Raw genomic sequence first — 19,650 nt, 5'->3', positions numbered from 1 at the left:
ACAAACAAACGCTTCTCTTATTTTCAGCGTCATATACTTGACAAGTTGGTTATAAGTCTGCAAATAAGTAGACAACTCTCGAATACAAATATCAAGTGTTCTTCATAAAGATTTCTCGGAGAGCTATGGGAATAAGGATTGGGGAAGACGATGGAATCTTTGACATCAAAGTCCCGGCAATTTTAAGAAATGAAGTCGGGGGGTGTTAATGCTTACGAACCCCCAAAAAGAAACCAAGTACATATGATACGTTATATTTCTACACAACACATAACAAAGATTAACATAGTCTTGTTTAGCAAGTAGCAGTGACCTCATTGGTGAAACTTGTGATGGAAGCGTTCGTCTTTGTACTTCAAACTCTCAATATAAGCACCAAAACCATCACAAGCTTCTTTCAATTCTTCAAGCTTTGTTTCAATATTCATTATTTCGTTATCTGCTCGACTGAATTCAGTTGCGGACGCCGAATACCTTGAAGCCTCGGAGGTATCTTGTGCTTCATATGCCAAGTTGACAAGCCTGCATAACCGGTGTCTTAAAAATTCCACATTCATCCCCAGATACTCAAAGGCTAGCAACTCTTTGTCCCATTTAGCAAATTCAGCGGGTGGAATATGCAGTGAACTAGATCTCAAGGCATCAGCAATGTTGACAACTTCAGATATAATGCCGACAATGAGGTTATAATTGATGCCCTTTATGAGATTCTCGTGCAGAAAGGCCTGCTGGCTATGGCAGAGTTTGTAATACTTATTTCGAAACTCCTGGGGGAGCTCAGAATCGATGGGAATCCCATCAATTATGATACTGAAATTTTCAAAGCTTTTTACATCCTTGAATTTAAGTTCCGTTCCAAGGCTCTCCAGTCCTTCTGAACCAGCTTCATCACTTTCATATTCACATTGTTCAGCACACTGCCGAACCTTGGGGGAAATTCTCGACACACTTGTCTTGTTTTTCTTTTGGACAACTGGAGGTGGCGAGTCAGATTTTTCTTGTTTCCTCTTAGGGCTATTACTCAGTTGAGCATCCTTGTTTGCATTGTCTTCATATTAGAATATCCACAAGCAAGAACGGAGAATTGTTAGGATACTACCAAGAAAGCAAACATTTTTGTTTATAATTATCACAGGTCTAGGAGCATAGATCTAAGGCTTGCCTTTTGCTTTTTGCTTGGTATAATCATCGAGATTCGGAAGGGAAACCGCCCCATCCAGTTCGCCTAAGCCATTTGCTCTCACTATATATACCTGAAAAACAGGCGTAAAGAAAAGTGGAACTAGTATCAGGAAAGAAGAGCATAGAGACTAGAGATAAATCATGACTCCTTTCTCTCAGCATTGTTTTTTGTATCGAAGAGAAAGAGATAACAGAACATCTAAGACTTGAGAGCAGGAAATAGGCAGCAATGAATTTCCAACCACATATATCGCAGCAACTTAGAGGCACGAAGATTGACCGTATTAAGATTCAGAGCAATTCCACCAGAGGATGTTTGCCTTATCAAACCAGATATGCTAGCGAATTCAGCGAGAGAATCATCTAATTCGATAGTAGTCAATACCAGGCCAGCCATTGTATAAACCGCCTAGAGTTTTCTCTCAGACAAATCGAGTTTCTCTCACGGATAACCTAAACCTGCTACTTGCTTATAATATTCCTATAGAAAGGGAAGAAATTAAAGAAGATTGGACCTATCCCTGAACGATGACCGTAAAAGAAAGAGAGAAAGGCCAAAACCTCCACAGCATTCCACCATATTTGATGGTAACTCATTTCACTGAATTTCCCCCGTCATATGTCTGCAACTGTGCTTTGTCTTTCTTCACTCTGCATTAAACATTTAGGACCCATGGGAACTACTAAGGGACACTGACCTCCCGCATTCAGTTGTTATTAGCATCTCATATTGGAGAGAGGTGGTTAATATCAATACTTACACAATAACAGGTCCGTGACTGACACAGAGAACTTACAACGGAATAAGTGGTCACACATGCCATCCTTCTTGCTTTACAATCTAGTCGTCATATTGCCATTGAAATACAAAACCCATAAACTCACAGTATAAGCACTAAAAGAACCCCCCCCCCCGGCGCCGGGGGGGGGGGGAGAATCCAAAGAACGTACCTTAAATTTAGAAGGCTCAACTAACTGGAAAACCAAAACATCTCCCTCCTGCAATTTGTGGACTGCAGAAAACTGCCTCCAACCAGAGCCTAAACCTGTCTTGCAAGCAATGTATTTCAACTGGTATTCTTTATCAGATTCATCTTCCAAAGTAATGGTAGTGTCACTATCCGGTAAGTGTTTTTTACAGAAAAACGCAGGGAGCCCCTGGGAGGTACAGAAGAACTTGCTATATGAATACAATGCAAAGGGGGTTTCCAACACGAGGGCAATTTTTACTTGAGTCTCTTGGAATTCTTACCATCCAAAAACAACCAGCAACATGTGATCTGACCAATGACTTCACAAAGCTAGGGACCCTCGGATCTAAGTTTGATTGGATCATCTCCGCTCGAAACACAGCAGACGACCTGGCCTCTCCTGCTGATAATGTCCTGTCTGTTGCCACCTTAGTGGAGCTTCAAGCAAGGATATGTATCAATGTTCAATGAGTAACTGTGGAAACTGGAAGATGAACAGAATAAATTGCACATCATACTAGGTGATCCACCAACCTTGCAAGCTTTTGTGCCTGATCGGATAAGCCCTGCCCCAGCATTTGTTAGACTCTTCAGTAAATTAGACTATAATTCAAATGGATGATGCCATATAATTTAGACCCCCCCTCCCCACCCCACCCCACCCCACCCCACCCCACCCCAAAAAAAAAAAAACAAACACACACACACACACAAAAGAAATGGAGAAGCCATTTAATTGACATTCTTAACTTCTCAAAGTACTCGGTGTTGCTAACTTACAATTTAAAAAAAAAAAAAAAAGCCCCATCTTATTGTTAATTAAAAAAAAGTTGAAAACACACCAAATTGAATAAGCTCTAGTTAGAGTGAATATTTCGGGATGCTCAGTTGCGCACATATAATGGTTTTTTTGGCCCCCTTGACGCGGATCATACAGTATCATAATATGGGTTCATTCTTCAAATGTTGGCTCATATAATGCAAATAACTTGTTATGAATGTTATATTTGATACTCCTTTGTTTCTTAATGTAGAATTTAATTGTTGAGTAGATTTTGGTTCTAAATATAAAACCAATTTATTATATTTATTATTTTTAAATTACTCCTATTGATACTCTCTCTATCATAATCAAATAAGAGAGGGATGAATGATATTAAAAAAGATGATTTTAAGAAAAACATGTCATATTTCTTATAATTAACTAACATACCTTACTTTTTTAATCTAATCAAGTTAGTTAGTTAAATCTTACATCAAGATCATGGGGAGTATTTATTTTGTTCGTCATTAAAGCAAACATGTATGCCTCCATCCTCCTAGCCGTTGACAATAAAAACTTAACATGGTTATGCAAGATGACGTTCCTAAGAGACTAATTATGCTTCGAGCCATAAGCCGAAAAGGAAGACTGAAAAGGGATTAAAAAAATGGGAAACTCACTTGATTAGGTATAGAAACCAAATGTTTTTTCTGAAGCCTGTGTTGATTCTGCACCATCTTGTTCCGTTTGTGCTGCAAACAATGCAGCGTAAGGATCAAGTAATCAAATATTAAATTGGAAATAAAACCAAACCTAAAGAAAAGCCTTTTTCATGTGTTAGCTTCATCTAGACATTCCCTTGGTTGTGAATTTACGAGAAGTATGGGAAGACAAAAGAATTACAAAGTTAACCCCATTGATAATTAAAGTACTACAACGAATAATGCCTCCCAAATCCTAAGATCTCTACCGGGTAAAATAAAATACTCATAAAGGCGATCGTTGAAGAGGGAGACGCATTTTAATTAACTACTATGGGGAGAAATAAAGAGAGGAGAGAAAACCGTGGTTGAAGGAGGGACTCGTTTGGGAGACTTTGACCAATTGGCCAGGGTCAAGTCATCATCGTCATCCGTATTTTTACCGTGCCTCGGAGGAGTAACGGCTTTTCCGGCAGCCGTAGAAGCACGAGGGTGGTCGGCTACCTCCTTCTTAACGGACCGATCCTCTAACGCTCGGCTACTTCCATGACCCACCACCATCTCAACACAATACAAACAGGAATTGCCGCCTGCCAGCAACAGATTATTGGCCTTCCATGGCCATCACCAAATCCCAATTACAGTTACAGACGTTGCCGGCCAGAGAGGAGGCCAAGAAGGGCCTCCAATTTTTAATCATGCCAACTTCCTTACATTTTTTCGCTAACAAGCAAAACAATATCATATGTATGTAACCTTTATAACTTAACGACGTCGAGGTAATATTTTATAATAATACATTTTATTATTGGGGAAAATGTTATCATATTTTTATTAAATGATTCATAGCTAAATTTAATCCTTGGATCACATCGAGCTAAATTAGCGTTTTCCTGCTTTTTTGAATCATTTGAGAATAGGAATATATAGTAGTCTTCCGGTCCTTAATATAGGACTTATTTAACTAATGTGATTAGATTAAGGAAGTTAAGTAAAATAGTTAATTATAAGAAAAGTGATACATTTTTCCTAAAACACTATAATCATCTTTCTTAATACCTATCTCTCTTTTCTATTTGATTATGGTTGAGGGAGTATCCATAGGGATAATTTAGAGAACATTGATAAATATGAGAAATGAGTCTTATATTTAGGACCAAAACTAACTCAAGAATTAGGTCCTATATTAAAAACCGGAGGAGTAGTATAGGTAGGCATTGTGTGGGAAAAGCTAGGTAGCTAACTTGCAATAATAAAAGAAAAGATTGTTGAGGCAAGTAAAACGGGGTATGAGAAAAGACAAAGGAATGGTGTTGGTTGCAGTTACTACAACAGAGAACAATAATACTTGGGCTGGAAGGAGAGAGCCAGGCCTAAGTGGACGATTAAATTTAAGTAAGTTAATTATCTCTTCAATTAGATAGTGAGAAAAACAATTTAGTTCACATATATAACTTGACTGCATCATAAAAAGCTCATATTTTTAGTTAAAAATGAAAGCGGCCTGCACTTGGACCTTGAATTGCCATGAGCAGCGTACTAGAATGAAACATGAGACTCCAATTAACGAATGCGCACCATAAAAGGGAATTTACGTGATTCCAGGAATACATATTAATGATGGTTTGAGAATGCAACTAATTGACATCATAAACTACCTCGTCGCAATCTTGTGATCCTGTCCAGCTCTCGTGCATTAAAGATCAGATCTTTTCGTGTAATCTTGGTTCCACTTGCTCACTTCTTTAATTATTGTTATATTGAAACTACGAGAGGAACAAGAAGGATGAAGTTGAGTGGGCGAAACAAAAATACAGAAGGGAATGGACAGATTCCAGATGACAGGGTAAGAATAAAAAAGGAATGGAATAATTCTATCGCGTTGCCTTGCTGCCAATTACTGATATTCGACCAGTCTTTTCGTCCGTACAAGTGCAAAAATCATCACTTTTTTGTATTACAAACTAGTTTGATTGATTATTAAGAGGAGGGATGTGCCAGAAAATCCTGATAAAATAGATTTTAAGCACTCGCCGGTTGTCACCAACATATCAATATCGCAAATCCAATTCGTGCTAAGAATAACGACAGGGACTTGGGATTTTTTGGCAGTCTAGGTGAACGGAGGAGCTGGCCGTTGTCTCGTTATGACGTTGGAATTTCTTGCACGCCTTATTCTCCAGGCATTCCTTAATTTTCTAAGATCCGAAGACTTGAATATTTCAACAACTTATATACGGACATTCAAGAAATCCCATTCACATACAGCTAGCTTTAGAGTAAACAAATTGGATATGTGGTTGCAGAAGTTATAGTTAGTTGCTAGTTATCTCCTTTTCTCACATGCTATTGCTTAACGAAAGCGATGAATGAAGCAGCCTGGGGGGTTGCGCTGGATATAAAAAATTTAAACACTTAACAATCACATGAATCATCGTGACCAACATCCCTGTCTTGACCAAGTCAAATGATGATGGTTGGTGCTGCTTGTCAATCTTGGCCGTCCACGTTTCATGCCCTCAAATTACAGAAACAACTCAATTTTCCCACGACCCAGGGTATCAATTAAGACACAATTTTTCAGTGTGACAGCATATGAGGAGCGGAAAATCACGTGATAAATTTTGTCTTCCAGAATGCTTAAGTGGCCGTATCATTAAAGAAACACTGCCACCCTACATAAATATTCTTGTTTGTGATTAGCCACATATAGTGTCACTTATAAATTCAAAAGAACTGAAAGCAATGATACTCGATTTTTCACCCGCAAATTCTGGAATAGGTATGCTTTTATTTGTCATCGGAGTAGAGCATTGATGGAAAAGGGGAACTGAAACTTGTCAAATTAATGATCTGATTCCATAAAAATTTATGAGAATATGGAACTTTAAGTATAATATTAAGCTGACAGTGCTCATGCCAGTGGAATTTATATGTATGTATGTATGTCTATATTGTGTGTATGGCCTTGCCCCCGCAATGGTGTCACCCCAAGACGTTTCAAGTACCTAATAAGGCAAGCAGTTGCCCGTTGGATTGTAGTGCCACAACTGCCGTTAAGACCGTTGTTTTGTTTTTTTTTTTCCCCATTTCCTCTTTTTTCCTCTTTTGGGGAATTGGGGTTGTGGGATAGTAGGGGTCGGAGTTACGGGACTGGTCAATGACAACACAGCCCTCTATTTTTTATTCCTTCTTCGCGCTCTCTCTCCTCCCCTTCTCTCTCCTTCGCCTGTGACATTGTTACTTTTTGGCCCCAAATATCTTTATGATTGATTTTGGCTGAGTTTCCGTTTTCCTTCTCTTCTTTTGTTACCTTCTTGCAGCGCACGCCTCCTCCCCGGTCTTCAAAACTCTTATTTTTAGTAATTTTCCTTTTCTTTCCTCTACTCTTTGAAGTTTGAACCCAATTTATTTTGTAGAACTGTACTCGAAACTTCATTCAAATTCCAGTTTTGTGCTGGTAACGTCTTCATGATTCTTTAGCATGGACTTTCCTGGCCATTTGAATGGTTGGATGAAGGTTGCCTACGTGGTGTTAGCGTTCTGCTCTGCTTTTGTTTGCGGCGCTATAAAAGGTCACTTCTTTCGCCCCTTTTCATACCCTTTCGTTCATGATTCAGTATCTGCTGGTGAATCCAAATACTTATGATTGTTTTTTTTTTTTTTATCCTTTTGTGCTTCAAAATAGATTCAAACAATAATTTCTTGAAATTTCCATGGAATTCTGCAGGCTTGCTTGTGGGTCCTATCGCTGCTCTGTTCCTGATTATAGGGAATGTAAGCGTAATTTTGGGGCTGTTCCCTGCACATGTGGCCTGGACGGTTTATACCCTTCTGAAGTACTTCCTTCACCGTTTCCGAATTCTTTTTCCTCCATGATTATGAGTTTCAGTCTTCTACCTCTTGCGCTTATGGGTTTATGTTTGCAGGATCAATATTTTTGATGCCGCTATGAAAGTTGCTATTTTGTTTGCTTTGCCTGCGTTATTTGGTTTATGGTTGGCTCTAGGCATAGCGGGAAGCGTTCTTGTCGGGGTAGGATATGGCTTCTTCACCCCATGGGTTTCCACTTTCGAGGCCTTCCGACATGATCGCGAGTCCAAGAAGTTTTTGCACTCTTTTGTGGTGATGATCTTATAAGATCTTGTCTTCTCAACACTTGTCTACTTTTTTGCGCTCATTTTTATTTACTTGTATTGAACTTAGGACGGTACCTGGGGAACTATCAAAGGGAGTTGCACCGTAGTTAGAGATTTTGCAGATATGTGTTACCATTCGTACTCAAGTTACTTGAAGGAATTACGTGAGTCACCTGCTTCTGACGAGCTTCAAAGGCTAAGGTGAAGTTCCTATTTTAACTATGTGAACCACTCCTTTAGTAGCAGCATAGAAGTCAGAAGAACTGTAATCATATGCTTGACTACTAGGTTGCTCTGCGATGATGAAAAACATAAGGATGATTATGACAAATGGAGATTTCTGTTCTTTGGTTGTAGGCTAATTCATGTTCCTGCCTGTATCATCGTGGGAATAATGGGGCTAATTGTTGAGATTCCTCTTTTTACTGCAATTGCCCTTGTAAAGAGTCCATACATGTTGTTCAAAGGCTGGTTCCGACTGATTCAGGATTTAATTAGTAGAGAAGGCCCATTTCTTGAAACTGCTTGTATCCCAATTGCTGGACTGACCATACTGATGTGGCCACTCGCTGTCGTTGCGAGCGTTTTGATGGCTATTTTCTCCAGCTTTTTTATTGGACTTTATGCATCTGTTATTGTATTTCAGGTTCTCTCTCTCTCTCTCTCCCCCTCTCTCTAGTTTCCCATTCCAGAAGCTGGGCGATTTTTCCTTGCCTTAATTACTGAACTCACTTTGAAACTTCCTTTTGGGTGAAGGAGAGATCCTTTCGTAGAGGTGTAGCCTATGTGATTGCAATGGTTGCTGAGTTCGATGAATACACAAACGACTGGCTCTATCTTCGTGAGGGAACTTTCTTTCCAAAGTAACCATTCTCTTAATTAGTTTCTTCTCATATTTTCTAGTGCATGGAAATTTGTTCCGCTAACATCAGCAATCGATTTGCGCTCAGCCAGGCCCCGGTACCGAAAGAAATGGGTTGCGCATTCATCAGAGTTTTCTGTAAAAGGTAATAGTGTAGCTAGTGGCATGTCAGTTCCCACTACGGATTCACCTGCAATGTTTATGCCAAACTTAACTCCTTCAAGATCAGTTAGAGAGGCTATTCATGAAGTGAAAATGGTGCAGGTATTTCAAGTTTCACCCTCTCCCTTCGTTTTATGGTTCAGGCACCCAGGGTCATCGTTTGGTCTATAATTCAACCCAACTGATGGAAAATTGTCTTCCTAATATAAATTGAAAATTTGTCATCATTGGGTCAAGTCAACTGTTGGAAAATTTAGAGACTCGAGACGTGATTCTGGTCATATTGGATGTTTTCCTCTGGCTTGAGCTTTGATACTTTAAATTGAAAATTTCTCATGCCCTACTTAATGTGACAGATATGGGACCATATGATGAGGAGTTGTGAGATGAGAGGCAAGGAATTGCTGGATGCAAATGTACTGACAGATGTTGACCTTTATGAGTGGTTGAAGGGCAGGAACAGCAATGAAGCTGCCATCGTTGGAGTTGGCTTGCCATGTTATTCATTTCTGCAAACCATTCTGTCCTCCATCAAATCCAACTCAAATGGCCTATTGCTAATAGATGGTCTAGAGATAACTCATTTGAACAGACCCAAGGACAAACTATTGGATTGGTTCTTCAATCCAATAATGGTTCTGAAGGAACAGATTAGCGTCATAAAATTGGAGGAGGGTGAAGTTAGATACTTGGAGAAAGTAGTTCTGTTTGGAAGCAACGCACGACGCATGGAGGCTTGGGATAACGGTGGTTTAGTGCTTCAGGATCCTCTCAGAGCTGCCCAGATCCAGGGAATTAGCAGAAGGTACGTGACTTATGTTTGCATTTTGACTTGTAAGTTTCGGAAACAGTCTCTGCCTTATTTGTCTCTTTGACTGATAGATATATGCCTTAATGCACTCTTAGGATGATTGGAATGATAAAGAGTGTGTCGAGGTTTCCAACTTACAGGAGGAGATTTCACCAAATCGTGAAGGCTTTGCTTGTTCATTATGTGGATCGGGACATATCTTTACGATCCGGCAGTTTTATAGTATCGAACACCTCAGATGAAATGTTTAGGATAGCCAAGTATTGGTTTTTTTTTTTTTTTTTCCTTCCCTCCATTAATGGATTGCTGTATATATGCCTTTAGGTCCTCAAGTGCTGTAGAGCCAATTCCTTTTTCGTAGTTCCTCATCGTTATTATCTCTTTTTGTTCTTTTGGTCAAAGCCGGGGTGTATTCGCTCTCCCAGGCCTTTTGGTGGTGAATTGCCAAATTGAAACCGAGTGGCTTCCAAAAGTACAAACCTGTGTTGGCTAAAATGCAACGGGACGTACCAAGAATCAGGTATGGCAGTGGGAAAAGCATTCGGTGTCACGTGGCTGGATGACATGACAGAGAGGAAAGGTAAGATTTCACCGGAGCCATTTAGGCACAAGCCCGTTTTGAAGTTTAGACGCATCACTTGGGTTTGGGCCTAAAATATATTTGGATCTGCGAAGACTCTTCTCTCTCTCTTGATACAACAAAGACTCTTCTCTTTAGATCTCTTAGGCCCTTCAAGGCTTCAATGAACATTTGCCTTTTGTAACCCCCCCCCCCAAAAAAAAAGAGGAAAAAAAACACCTTTGCCTCCTTTTTTTTTTACAGCTTGTTTAGTTACCGGAGGCGCAAAAATGGAGTTATTGTGGAGGACGTCAACTTCAAACAGCCAACATCATGATAACATTTTTTTTCCAATTTTGTGTGTATATGAAGAAATCAAATAAATGGGCAGATATCCCTGTCTTCAGTAAATGCGGAGTGGGTATGTCCTGTGCAGTATCATTGTCACATGGCATTCACATTTATAATTCAAATTAGGTAATTCTGTGATTTATTATTGTTGTTGTTGCCCACGTCTTCATTTCGTGCGACCTCAATAAATAGCTGCACTGTAGTCTGACTCACGTCCAGCTGTTTTTTTGGTTGCCCAATTTTATTTGTTGGCAACAGTAAAAAGCACCGAATAGAAGCGTAGAATGTTGTACTTTTATTTTTCTTAGAGGGCAAGCAAAACGTAGATCTTAAAATTATAGTACTCAAAGCACAGTGTGCTTCAAATGGTCTGCCTTTGTAGTTTCCTACACATTATGATCCACGATGTGGACATGAACTGCCCGTTTTTAGTTGTTAATCAATGCGGCAGTTGTAATTGCAGTCCGTTGACTGCAGTTCATCGTATTTATATTGCTGTTAATTAAACAACTTAAAGTACCTACTACTCTTTTATCCACCACGTCATTCCAACTGCTAGAGCGTCGCAATTAGCAATGTCTACGCAGAACGTTTAATTTGACTTTAAGACCATATATTTTTAAATATACCGCTTCTAAATCCATGTGGCTGCAGATTTGGTTGAGTGTTAAAAGGCATTTAAAATCATTGAATCACTAGTATATTATATTCTTATGGTGAAAATTTCAACGATCTTCTTCTCAATGCGAACAATAATTAAATCAGTGAGAATCATCTTATCTTGCACGTTACCGCGTGATGTTATCCTGATAATTTTATATGTAGCCGAAAATGTCTTCTTAATGGTTGTTGTTGATGTGGGAAGAGTCGACCTGATTTTTCAATCAAAGAATGGAAATCAAAGTTTCCATCTTTACAAGTCGTTGACATAATTTATCAATAGTACACAAATTTAAAAACTTGGATTTTTGGCACATAATATTCACAATGCAACAATCCATATTCTCCAGTTATATCATTTGTTGGGTAAAATGTATTGACAAGATTACAAAAGTACGTAATATTAAATGATTTGAAGTAATCCTGAATCGAAATTCCTTGTCAATTTATTAAAAAAAAAAAAACTTTGTCACTTGTATGAATTCACTATTTAGTTCTTTCAACAAATGGAAGGATCGGGGCACCGGGCACAAGATCCGACAATAGTAGCTCGGCTCCCTCATTGTTAATAAGTATGGGTTTTCCGGTAACAGGCCTCCCTCCCCACTCTCTTGTATAATCCGTAATTAAAAATTTTATTACTGAATCAATATATTGTTTTTACATCTTTTCAATTGCCAAATTGTTTAATCAACCTGGTCAAAAAAAAATTGTTTAATCAACACACAAATTAATATTAGCAATACTATGAATGAACAACGACTATTAGCCACTCAACTTCCACGCATAACATTCATATTACTATTAACATTTACTCATATTTAATAATAATTATTATTAATCCCTCTGAAATTACTAAATTAATTGTATTTACTTAATATCTGACTATTATTAAATTTTTTATGCCTCTGATCAGACTAAAATACTGTTATCAATAATAAATAATCTTAGAATTAAATGACTACGGTGTTCTTGATAAAAATCGATTAAAATGCATGTTCTCTCTCTCTCTCTCTCTCTCTCTATATATATATATATATCTCAAAGCATTGTTTTCTTATTTTCGAAAACATTTTTTAAATTATCGATGATATATATATTTTGCTTCTTTGTGGTTGCTGGTTTTGATATTCAGTTTTTCACGTTGATTTGTTGGACGGTTTCTTCATTTTTTTCATCTGGTATGGCTTCTTTTGATTTGTTCACTTGCTTGTTTTCCTTATCTTCATTTCGTGGGGTTGTTGGCTATGAATTGCTTGATTATATCACCAAATTTGTGGTTGTTGTTCTTGTTTATCCTTCATAACTTTTGAACTGCTCCTCTCTATTATGGATACTCTTGTTCTCCGCCAATGGCTATGGTCATGGTGGGTGCTAGCTAATTTTGTTTCTGGTGGTTAGGCCTATGTTGTTTTTTCCGCTTTGGTCCTTTAATGGCGTGCGTAAATAGATATACAAAATAAAAATCATATCAAATTAAAGTCAACGACTTCAATCAATTACTTCTCTTATTTCACTTCTTTCATCTGTCCACACTTAATTGCATCAAAATCTCTCCCAACGTAGGCGTATAAGTAGCAGACAAAGCCTTGTGTATTTATATGTGTGCATGCATTTCTTTATACGCATCAATTTCTAACACCCAAACGAGGCATAAAATCAACTGCGACAACTTCTGATTCTTTCTCATTCTTCAATCCAAAGGCAGATCCATGCTTGTGATCAGTTCCTCCGTGTCATCCAATTTCCCGATGGATCACTGGAAATGTAGGGGAGGGTCCACCGCAAGTACCCCTCTGCAAATTGCTTTCTTTATCTGCGGCTGGTGACCGTTTCGAAGTTTGAGCAAGCTGTTGTGGCTGCTGCTTCTTTACGCGCGGAATTACCGTTTTAAACCTTATTTGCATTTAGTGCCTCCTCGTCCTCCCGCTGTCCCTTCTTTCCATCTATCATGCTCATTTCTAAGTTTTATATTTAATTTAATGTCAGCATTTACTTTCGAATCAAAACTTACTGTTAGCCCACGTTGCATTGTCTCCTGTATTTTTTTTTAAATATCTATTTGTACATGTACTATGTATAGGACTCTACCAATACACACACTTTTCTGGTGCTATTTACATAACAGAAAAAAAAGATTTTTTTTAATCCTATTTATAAGCTATCTCATTAAATTTTCAGTATGAATATACTATTTTATCTTTCATTTATTACAATATATATAGTTATCTCTTTTAAAAAGTATATATATATTAAATATGAATAAAATTAAAATATCTCTATATTGTAATAGAGAGTTAATATATTTTAAGTTTTTTTTAATATAAAATATATTGAAAATGTGTTATAAATAGAACAGGAGAAGTATATTTTTTTTCCATTAAAACCCCCCTCCCCAAAAAAAAGTGTGATGCCCACTTGTGTCCCCTCGGCCTCAGAGATTAAGATCAACCCATCACATTTTTCAAAATACTAGCTCCTGCCCCTACTAGGCGCCACTATTAAACACACCAAGACAAAACCCAACAATGTCTGACGCTAAAATCTTCGAGAGTAAAATTACTGTTTCCTGATGTGAAACTCGCATAGGAGTACAACGTACTCTTGTCGCCGTTCTGTTAATTGTTTGTTAACAAACACGTTCTATGCAGAGATGGACAAGCCGTGCAGATCAGATTCGGGGACCTTCCAATATCTTCAGTACTGTTAATATTGTAAATATAAAAGCAAAACACTCATGGTCCTTTTTTTTTTTTTTAAAGCATATACATGGTTTAAGTTCAAACCTTTAACTAATACTAGATTAAGGTGTACTCAGCACTTTATTTAAATTATTTTTTCAGTCATCTTCAATATTTTCAAATTATTTGCAGTACAATTTCATTCTTGAAGTGTTTAAATTGGTGCAACCTCATCCAAATCGTAAACCTTAAAAACGTATTTTTGAAGGCTGCCCCGTATGTCTTCAGGGCTCAAGCTTCGACCAAATCCAAATACAACAGCTCATAATCACCGAGTTGCATTTCCACGTGGAACCCGAGCTTCCTTGCTCCATTAGAGTATCTCTGTGTTTTCGTTGCCGGTCGTCTAGGATGCATTTCCTGTTTTGGGTCATCGTCGCTGATAGGTTTCAGGCGAGGATGGGTGCTACTCTATTGTCGGAGCTTGCGACCGAGATAGCGAATCCGGCGTGTGCTAATGTCGGGATCTTTTTCTCTTTCGTGCAGTGATTCCTCGCGTGTGAAGCTTACTCCTGAGCGTCACGGGCCGTGATCGTCTTCAAGTAACAAAAATGGGTACGATGACCACCTAATTGAAGAAGAGGAGGGTATCAATACCATAATGTCGTCGTCAAATGCGCTGATATTCAAAGTGCCATATCTGAAAGCGAGCTTTTATTGTAGATCTGGAGAGTTGGTTATGGGGTTTGAGTCTTAAAATTTCTGAAATGAACTTTGCGAACGACGCAAATTTACACGCTTTCTTTTTTCTGCGATTTCTAATTCTAATATTACTGCTTAATTGGAGCCCCTTTTTGATGTGCGAGAACATTTAATTAAGCGAATAATTTGATCTTCATTCGGCTTTGTTGTTTGCATCATGATTTGAAAGGAGTCTTCTTGGTTTGGATCACCTGAGAATATAAATTTTGTATTATTTAAACTGGGCAAATTACAAGGAAATAAAAAGAAATTCATCTGCTTTTGATTCCCTTTCCGTAGCGCCGCAAAGAAATCCAACACCTATTGAGCAAGAGGTTTATATATGAATCGGTTTTTTTGGGCCATGAATTGGTTCCTCCCTGTGGAAGCTGCGTCCACCGTCCCCCATCAATCTCACCCTCAAACCCTCACTCACACCATTCCATCTCCAGTACGTCACACCACTTTCAGCAGAAGGACGGCTTGTGGATACTCGGTGAATACGTGGCAACCTTCAAAATAAGAAAATACCCGGCTACAAATTGGGAGTAACGGACGTTTCTAAAGTTAACGGTTTGGACGGGTATGCACCAATTTAAATGCCTCGGAGATAAAATTGCACCCAAAATAATACCACGTTAACCCATTAATATATATAATGCTCTAATTTATTTAGTGCTATCGATTTAATATATATCTCCCCGCTCATTAATACTATTCTTCTCTGTGTGAAATTCTGCATCATTAATTTTGTCATGTGGCCATAGAAAAGAGGCCCCGCGTTGGCCTACTTTTTATTAGAACGAAGAACTTAATAGCAGCGTGAATTTATTTCTTGTCTCATCTACATTTTCCCCTCCAAATCACTGTACAAATGAGACTGATCGATGGAAATAAATAATATCAGAGCCGCTATATAACCTCCGATCCAATTCGTGATGACGTGATTTGTTCATAGCCTAAGCCACTATGGGCAGGAGGTGAAAAAAACAGTTTTTTCCCAGCTGGCTGGTAAGTCTGCAGGAGATTCCGATCCATTTAATTTCTGGCGAGGAAAGAAGGCCCCTGAAAATTAAAATGATACCCTGCGTGTCGGTAAAGGCAATGATTACAGCTTAACGGAAAGCAACGATTTCTCAAGTGCACTGCGGGGCATAAAGCGATCGGAATAGAGACGCAGGCGAATCTCACACCATGTGCTTCACTACTAACCCACTTCCTAAATATTATGCCACCTAGCCACTACGCGACAAACACGTTCCTCCCACGCCGTGATGCATTTCTCTCGTTGAAAAATACAAACAAAAGAAAACTAAAAATAATCAACCAATGTGACGGCCCAATCATGTAAGTATCGTACTATAGCCTACGCACTGCTGCAGGACCACATTCTATACCTCCTCCTCTACTCCTTCCCCATGCACAAAATTGATATTTTCTCTACATCACATTCGAATTGCTGATTTCAAAGGAATTGGAAGACATTTTAGAATTTAAGATTTTTGTTAGCCCTGTTAATACTTTCAGCTATTTGGGAGATGAGGGGTGGATGTTCAGGGAGAACAAGGAAGATCGGAGAAACAAGGGAGAAACAATGGTGGAAATAAACATAATCCTCCAGTTTGGTGCCCATTTTGTTTTGCTTGTGCGTGAGTTTGGATTTTGTTCCAACCCTGCAGACACCTTGTCACATGGGGGATAAAGGCAGCTTTCTTTCAAAGCCCTCAAACACGTGTCCGTAACTTACCCGCTATGGTGCATTCCTGCTCCTCTCACCCCCTCCAATGAAATAAACAGTCACCACCTTTTATATTATCCTCGCTATTACGCTCATTCGATCCCCCGTTTTAAACTTTTCACCATGCTCTCCCTGTCTTCTCCATTGAGTTTGATTTCTTTATTACTACTATCAAATAAAATCCCGCACCATCGACAGATGTCTCAATTATTAAATGGGAAAAAAAAAGTTAATAGGCAAAATTTTTTAACAGCTATGCAAGGAAAAGACAATCAGCGCTGAATTAAATAAAACCCAAGGAAAAAGACAATAAAGATAGATAAAGGATATTAACATCATGAGATAAGGAAAATAATTTTAAAATAAAAGAAAAAGAAAAAGGAGATACTGTCACTGACTTTTCTCGTACCTTGCAGGTTGTAGAGGAAGGATCTGCAAAAGATATCACAGAGAAACAGACGCGAATATTTGGGAGGTCAAGGAAAATGGACGCTAGAATTCTGTTATTCAAACCGTCTGTTCTTCACCGTGGGAATTTACAATTCTGCGCAAGCCTGCTTGTCCGTACAACCCGTACAAAGAACAAACGTAGGAGAATTCTAATAGTGCCTGACCATAAAGCAATCTGTACACCAAACAAAAGAGGAATTGAAATACCTAAACTAAACGTAAGCATAATGTCAGAAACTGGCGTCGTGGATCGCTATCTTCATTACGGAAGGCTGGCTGCGGAGAAGAGAGTGTTTATGGCTTTAACTTAACCCACTCGTAGCGTCCTTCCAGGGGCACGTCGTTCACAATATCATAATTGTACCTGCACCGAATTTTGGGGAATACAGATGTAAGTTACCGTTGCCGGGAAAATTCATCCGGATGAAAAAAAAATTCAGCCGTTCATTATATGAAGTGGAATGCCGTTGATATATGAACAAGCGAAAAAAAATTTTGTTGTTTGATCAACGTACTTCTCCGCAAACCGTTTTTGAATGTCTTTCTCGGCAGCACCGAAGAATTCTTCCAGCTCCAATTCTGTTGGCCTCTTCTTCCCCTTGGATTTATGGTGGGAATTCGCCTCCGTTATGAGCTTTTCCTTCGGTTTCTCCGCCGACTCCATGTCTTCTGACTTGGCTCGGAGCTCGCTCGTGACGCTCATGTCTCTCCTGCGTAACAAAAGAAAGACGGAGAAAATTCAGATTCAGGGTATTTATATTGAAAGTTGAATATAAATATATATTTTGCGGAAGAATGACCGGATTTTAAACGGAAAGAATTAAGAGATCCCATTTATTTCACGATTTTTCAAATTCAAACAAATAACTGTCGAAACTTTGAACAAACGGAAGCAGTTTAAAAATTTAAATATATATCGACGTTTTAAAACCTTTCGTCGGCGCTGCAATTACACGTCGACGTTTCAACTTGAGCGCTCTCTACCTGCAAACATGTCCAACACCATGCATTCGATCAATTCAATTTTGGTGAAAATTATGAAAGACTAAGAAAGACAAGCAATTATAGAGCGCAACAAATGGATGTCCACTACAAGGCATTGAGAGCGAAAACAAAAAGAAAATCACTGTCATCAAATGGTTCACGAGGCAGCAAACTCTATACCTCCAGATCTAAGAAACCGATGCTCTCTTTGTCTTGCTCGGTGGATCCGTTGCTGGAACAACAAGAGTCCGGGAATTCATAGGTGTGAAGGCTGCTGCAGCGTGCCTCTGACTCCGCCGGCGGCAATAGCGTGGTTTCTGATGGAGTGATGACCGGACTCCTACTGTTAAGCTGAACAAAGGATGATCCTACAGAAAATTTGAGATGTTCGTCGCTGTTAGGCTTCCTCCTCTTGCGTGTAGTTGCGGATGAAGTTGCAGCTAATGCTGCCCGAGCGCCGGCGATCATGCTCACCCGAGCCATCTCCATGACAGCGTTAATCTGCTCAATTTTTCGGCACTTCCTCGTCATGTCTTTCAAAGGTTACGCTCTCGCGATTTGGTTAATGTAAACGAGAGAATGAGACGGGCGCGAGAGAAGAATGTGTGTGCGGGCTCGTGTGTGGTGAGACGAGGAAATTGTGATCGTGAAGGGAGGGTCTGGATTGTGCAGTCGGTTTTTGTTAGTGGCGGTGGCTGTGGTGGTCCAGCCCTGATGAGCCTGTTAACAGAGACGGGGGGAAGGTGGAAACGGGGAATTTGACGGCGCCGTTATTAAGAAGAAGCGAATAGAAGGGGCCCACGTAAGGACGCTGACGTTGGAACTAATGGGACGGAAATGAAACGGGAAATGAGCTTCTCATAGCTTTAAAAGCTTAGCTTGGTTAACAGTTAATGCGGGGGATGAGGTGTGTGTGTGTGTGACGGAGGAGGGGAATCATTTATTTGGGTCGGAGTCCCGTTCGGTGAAGAGCCGGTCTCAGGCAAAATTATTGTGCACAGAACGGAATTACCGATATATCCTTCATGCGACTGCGGAAGCCCCAAATTGCCACCGTCCGCACTACTAGCTGCGCCTCCCTTCCAATTCGTGCAACGCATTATTTTATTTTTGAGAGGCCGAATCAGCACACGAGGATTTGGCGTTTATCGGCCGAATGTTATTTTTAATTATTTTTAACTCTCTGCCGCGCCATCCATTTATCAGCCTTCTAAATTCGCATTTGCACCCTTTCAAGTGGTTAATGATTCTGTGTCTATTTCTTTTCAACCATGCAGTTGTTTGTACTAATTATATTTCAGCATTCAGCAGTACATTGTTGAGTATATATAATGCAAGCAGTCATTTTTATGGGAGAACATTACTATATACTACTCCAACAGTAGTATTCTTCATGAGTAGCGTGTATTTTGATTAGTGTCGTTAAGAATAAGTGGTGATGGATGGATATTAAATGATATTTCCCGCTCTTGTGCTGCGCTAGCTTGTTGGTTTGAAATGAGGATGTGATGCTAGGCAGGAGTAATTCACGTATGGAGGAAGGGGCTGGACAGGGGACACATGGTCATTTAATTTAGGGCCATAACGGGGTGAGAGTTAGGTAAGAGTGCAAATTAAATGTAGAATTATGGGGAAGCCCCATACGGTGGATATATACGCATGTGGCACATGTAGATGTAGGATTTACACGTGGGTCGGGTAGACCCATTGCCAGACAAATATGGACCACTTCCATCATAGTCTTGGCTCTTGCTGGGGTTATCGCCTCCTCCCTCTATATGGTCTATACCTACGTCCGTTCTCATGCAACTCATCCATCCTTCATATCCTTCTCTTCCTCTTTCCCTTTTTTTTCACTTCTTCCCCTTCCTTTCTTGAGCTGCCTGTTTGTCTCT

The 19,650-nt window shown here is 39.3% G+C and overlaps 3 protein-coding genes across 3 annotated transcripts; 1 reads left to right on the top strand and 2 right to left on the bottom strand.

Annotated features, from left to right (window-relative positions):
* Positions 1-238: 238 nt before the first annotated feature.
* Positions 239-4,317, bottom strand: LOC114722245 (B3 domain-containing protein Os01g0234100-like). The gene is made up of 7 exons (XM_028908229.1): positions 3,981-4,317; positions 3,597-3,668; positions 2,688-2,719; positions 2,435-2,591; positions 2,134-2,340; positions 1,163-1,253; positions 239-1,048 (listed from the first exon to the last, which is right to left on the bottom strand). Exons 1-7 carry the CDS (start codon positions 4,176-4,178, stop codon positions 315-317), a joined length of 1,491 nt encoding a protein of 496 aa, XP_028764062.1. The 5' UTR covers positions 4,179-4,317; the 3' UTR covers positions 239-314.
* A 2,421-nt stretch (positions 4,318-6,738) lies between these two features.
* Positions 6,739-10,623, top strand: LOC114722284 (uncharacterized membrane protein At3g27390). The gene is made up of 9 exons (XM_028908276.1): positions 6,739-7,192; positions 7,348-7,456; positions 7,547-7,742; positions 7,824-7,957; positions 8,114-8,402; positions 8,513-8,619; positions 8,711-8,882; positions 9,137-9,585; positions 9,687-10,623. The coding sequence occupies exons 1-9, from the start codon at positions 7,102-7,104 to the stop codon at positions 9,913-9,915; spliced, it is 1,776 nt and encodes a 591-aa protein (XP_028764109.1). The 5' UTR covers positions 6,739-7,101; the 3' UTR covers positions 9,916-10,623.
* A 5,986-nt stretch (positions 10,624-16,609) lies between these two features.
* LOC114722285 (cyclin-dependent kinase inhibitor 7) lies at positions 16,610-18,641 on the bottom strand. Its single transcript, XM_028908277.1, has 4 exons — positions 17,936-18,641; positions 17,703-17,755; positions 17,287-17,481; positions 16,610-17,135 (listed from the first exon to the last, which is right to left on the bottom strand). Exons 1-4 carry the CDS (start codon positions 18,284-18,286, stop codon positions 17,066-17,068), a joined length of 669 nt encoding a protein of 222 aa, XP_028764110.1. The 5' UTR covers positions 18,287-18,641; the 3' UTR covers positions 16,610-17,065.
* Between the last annotated feature and the right edge of the window lie 1,009 nt (positions 18,642-19,650).

Source organism: Neltuma alba, unplaced genomic scaffold (genome assembly GCF_004799145.2).
Source record: "Neltuma alba isolate B1F8T4 unplaced genomic scaffold, ASM479914v2 tig00012088_pilon, whole genome shotgun sequence".
Classification (NCBI taxonomy): Eukaryota; Viridiplantae; Streptophyta; class Magnoliopsida; order Fabales; family Fabaceae; genus Neltuma; species Neltuma alba.
This window is presented reverse-complemented; position numbering and strand designations above follow the sequence as displayed.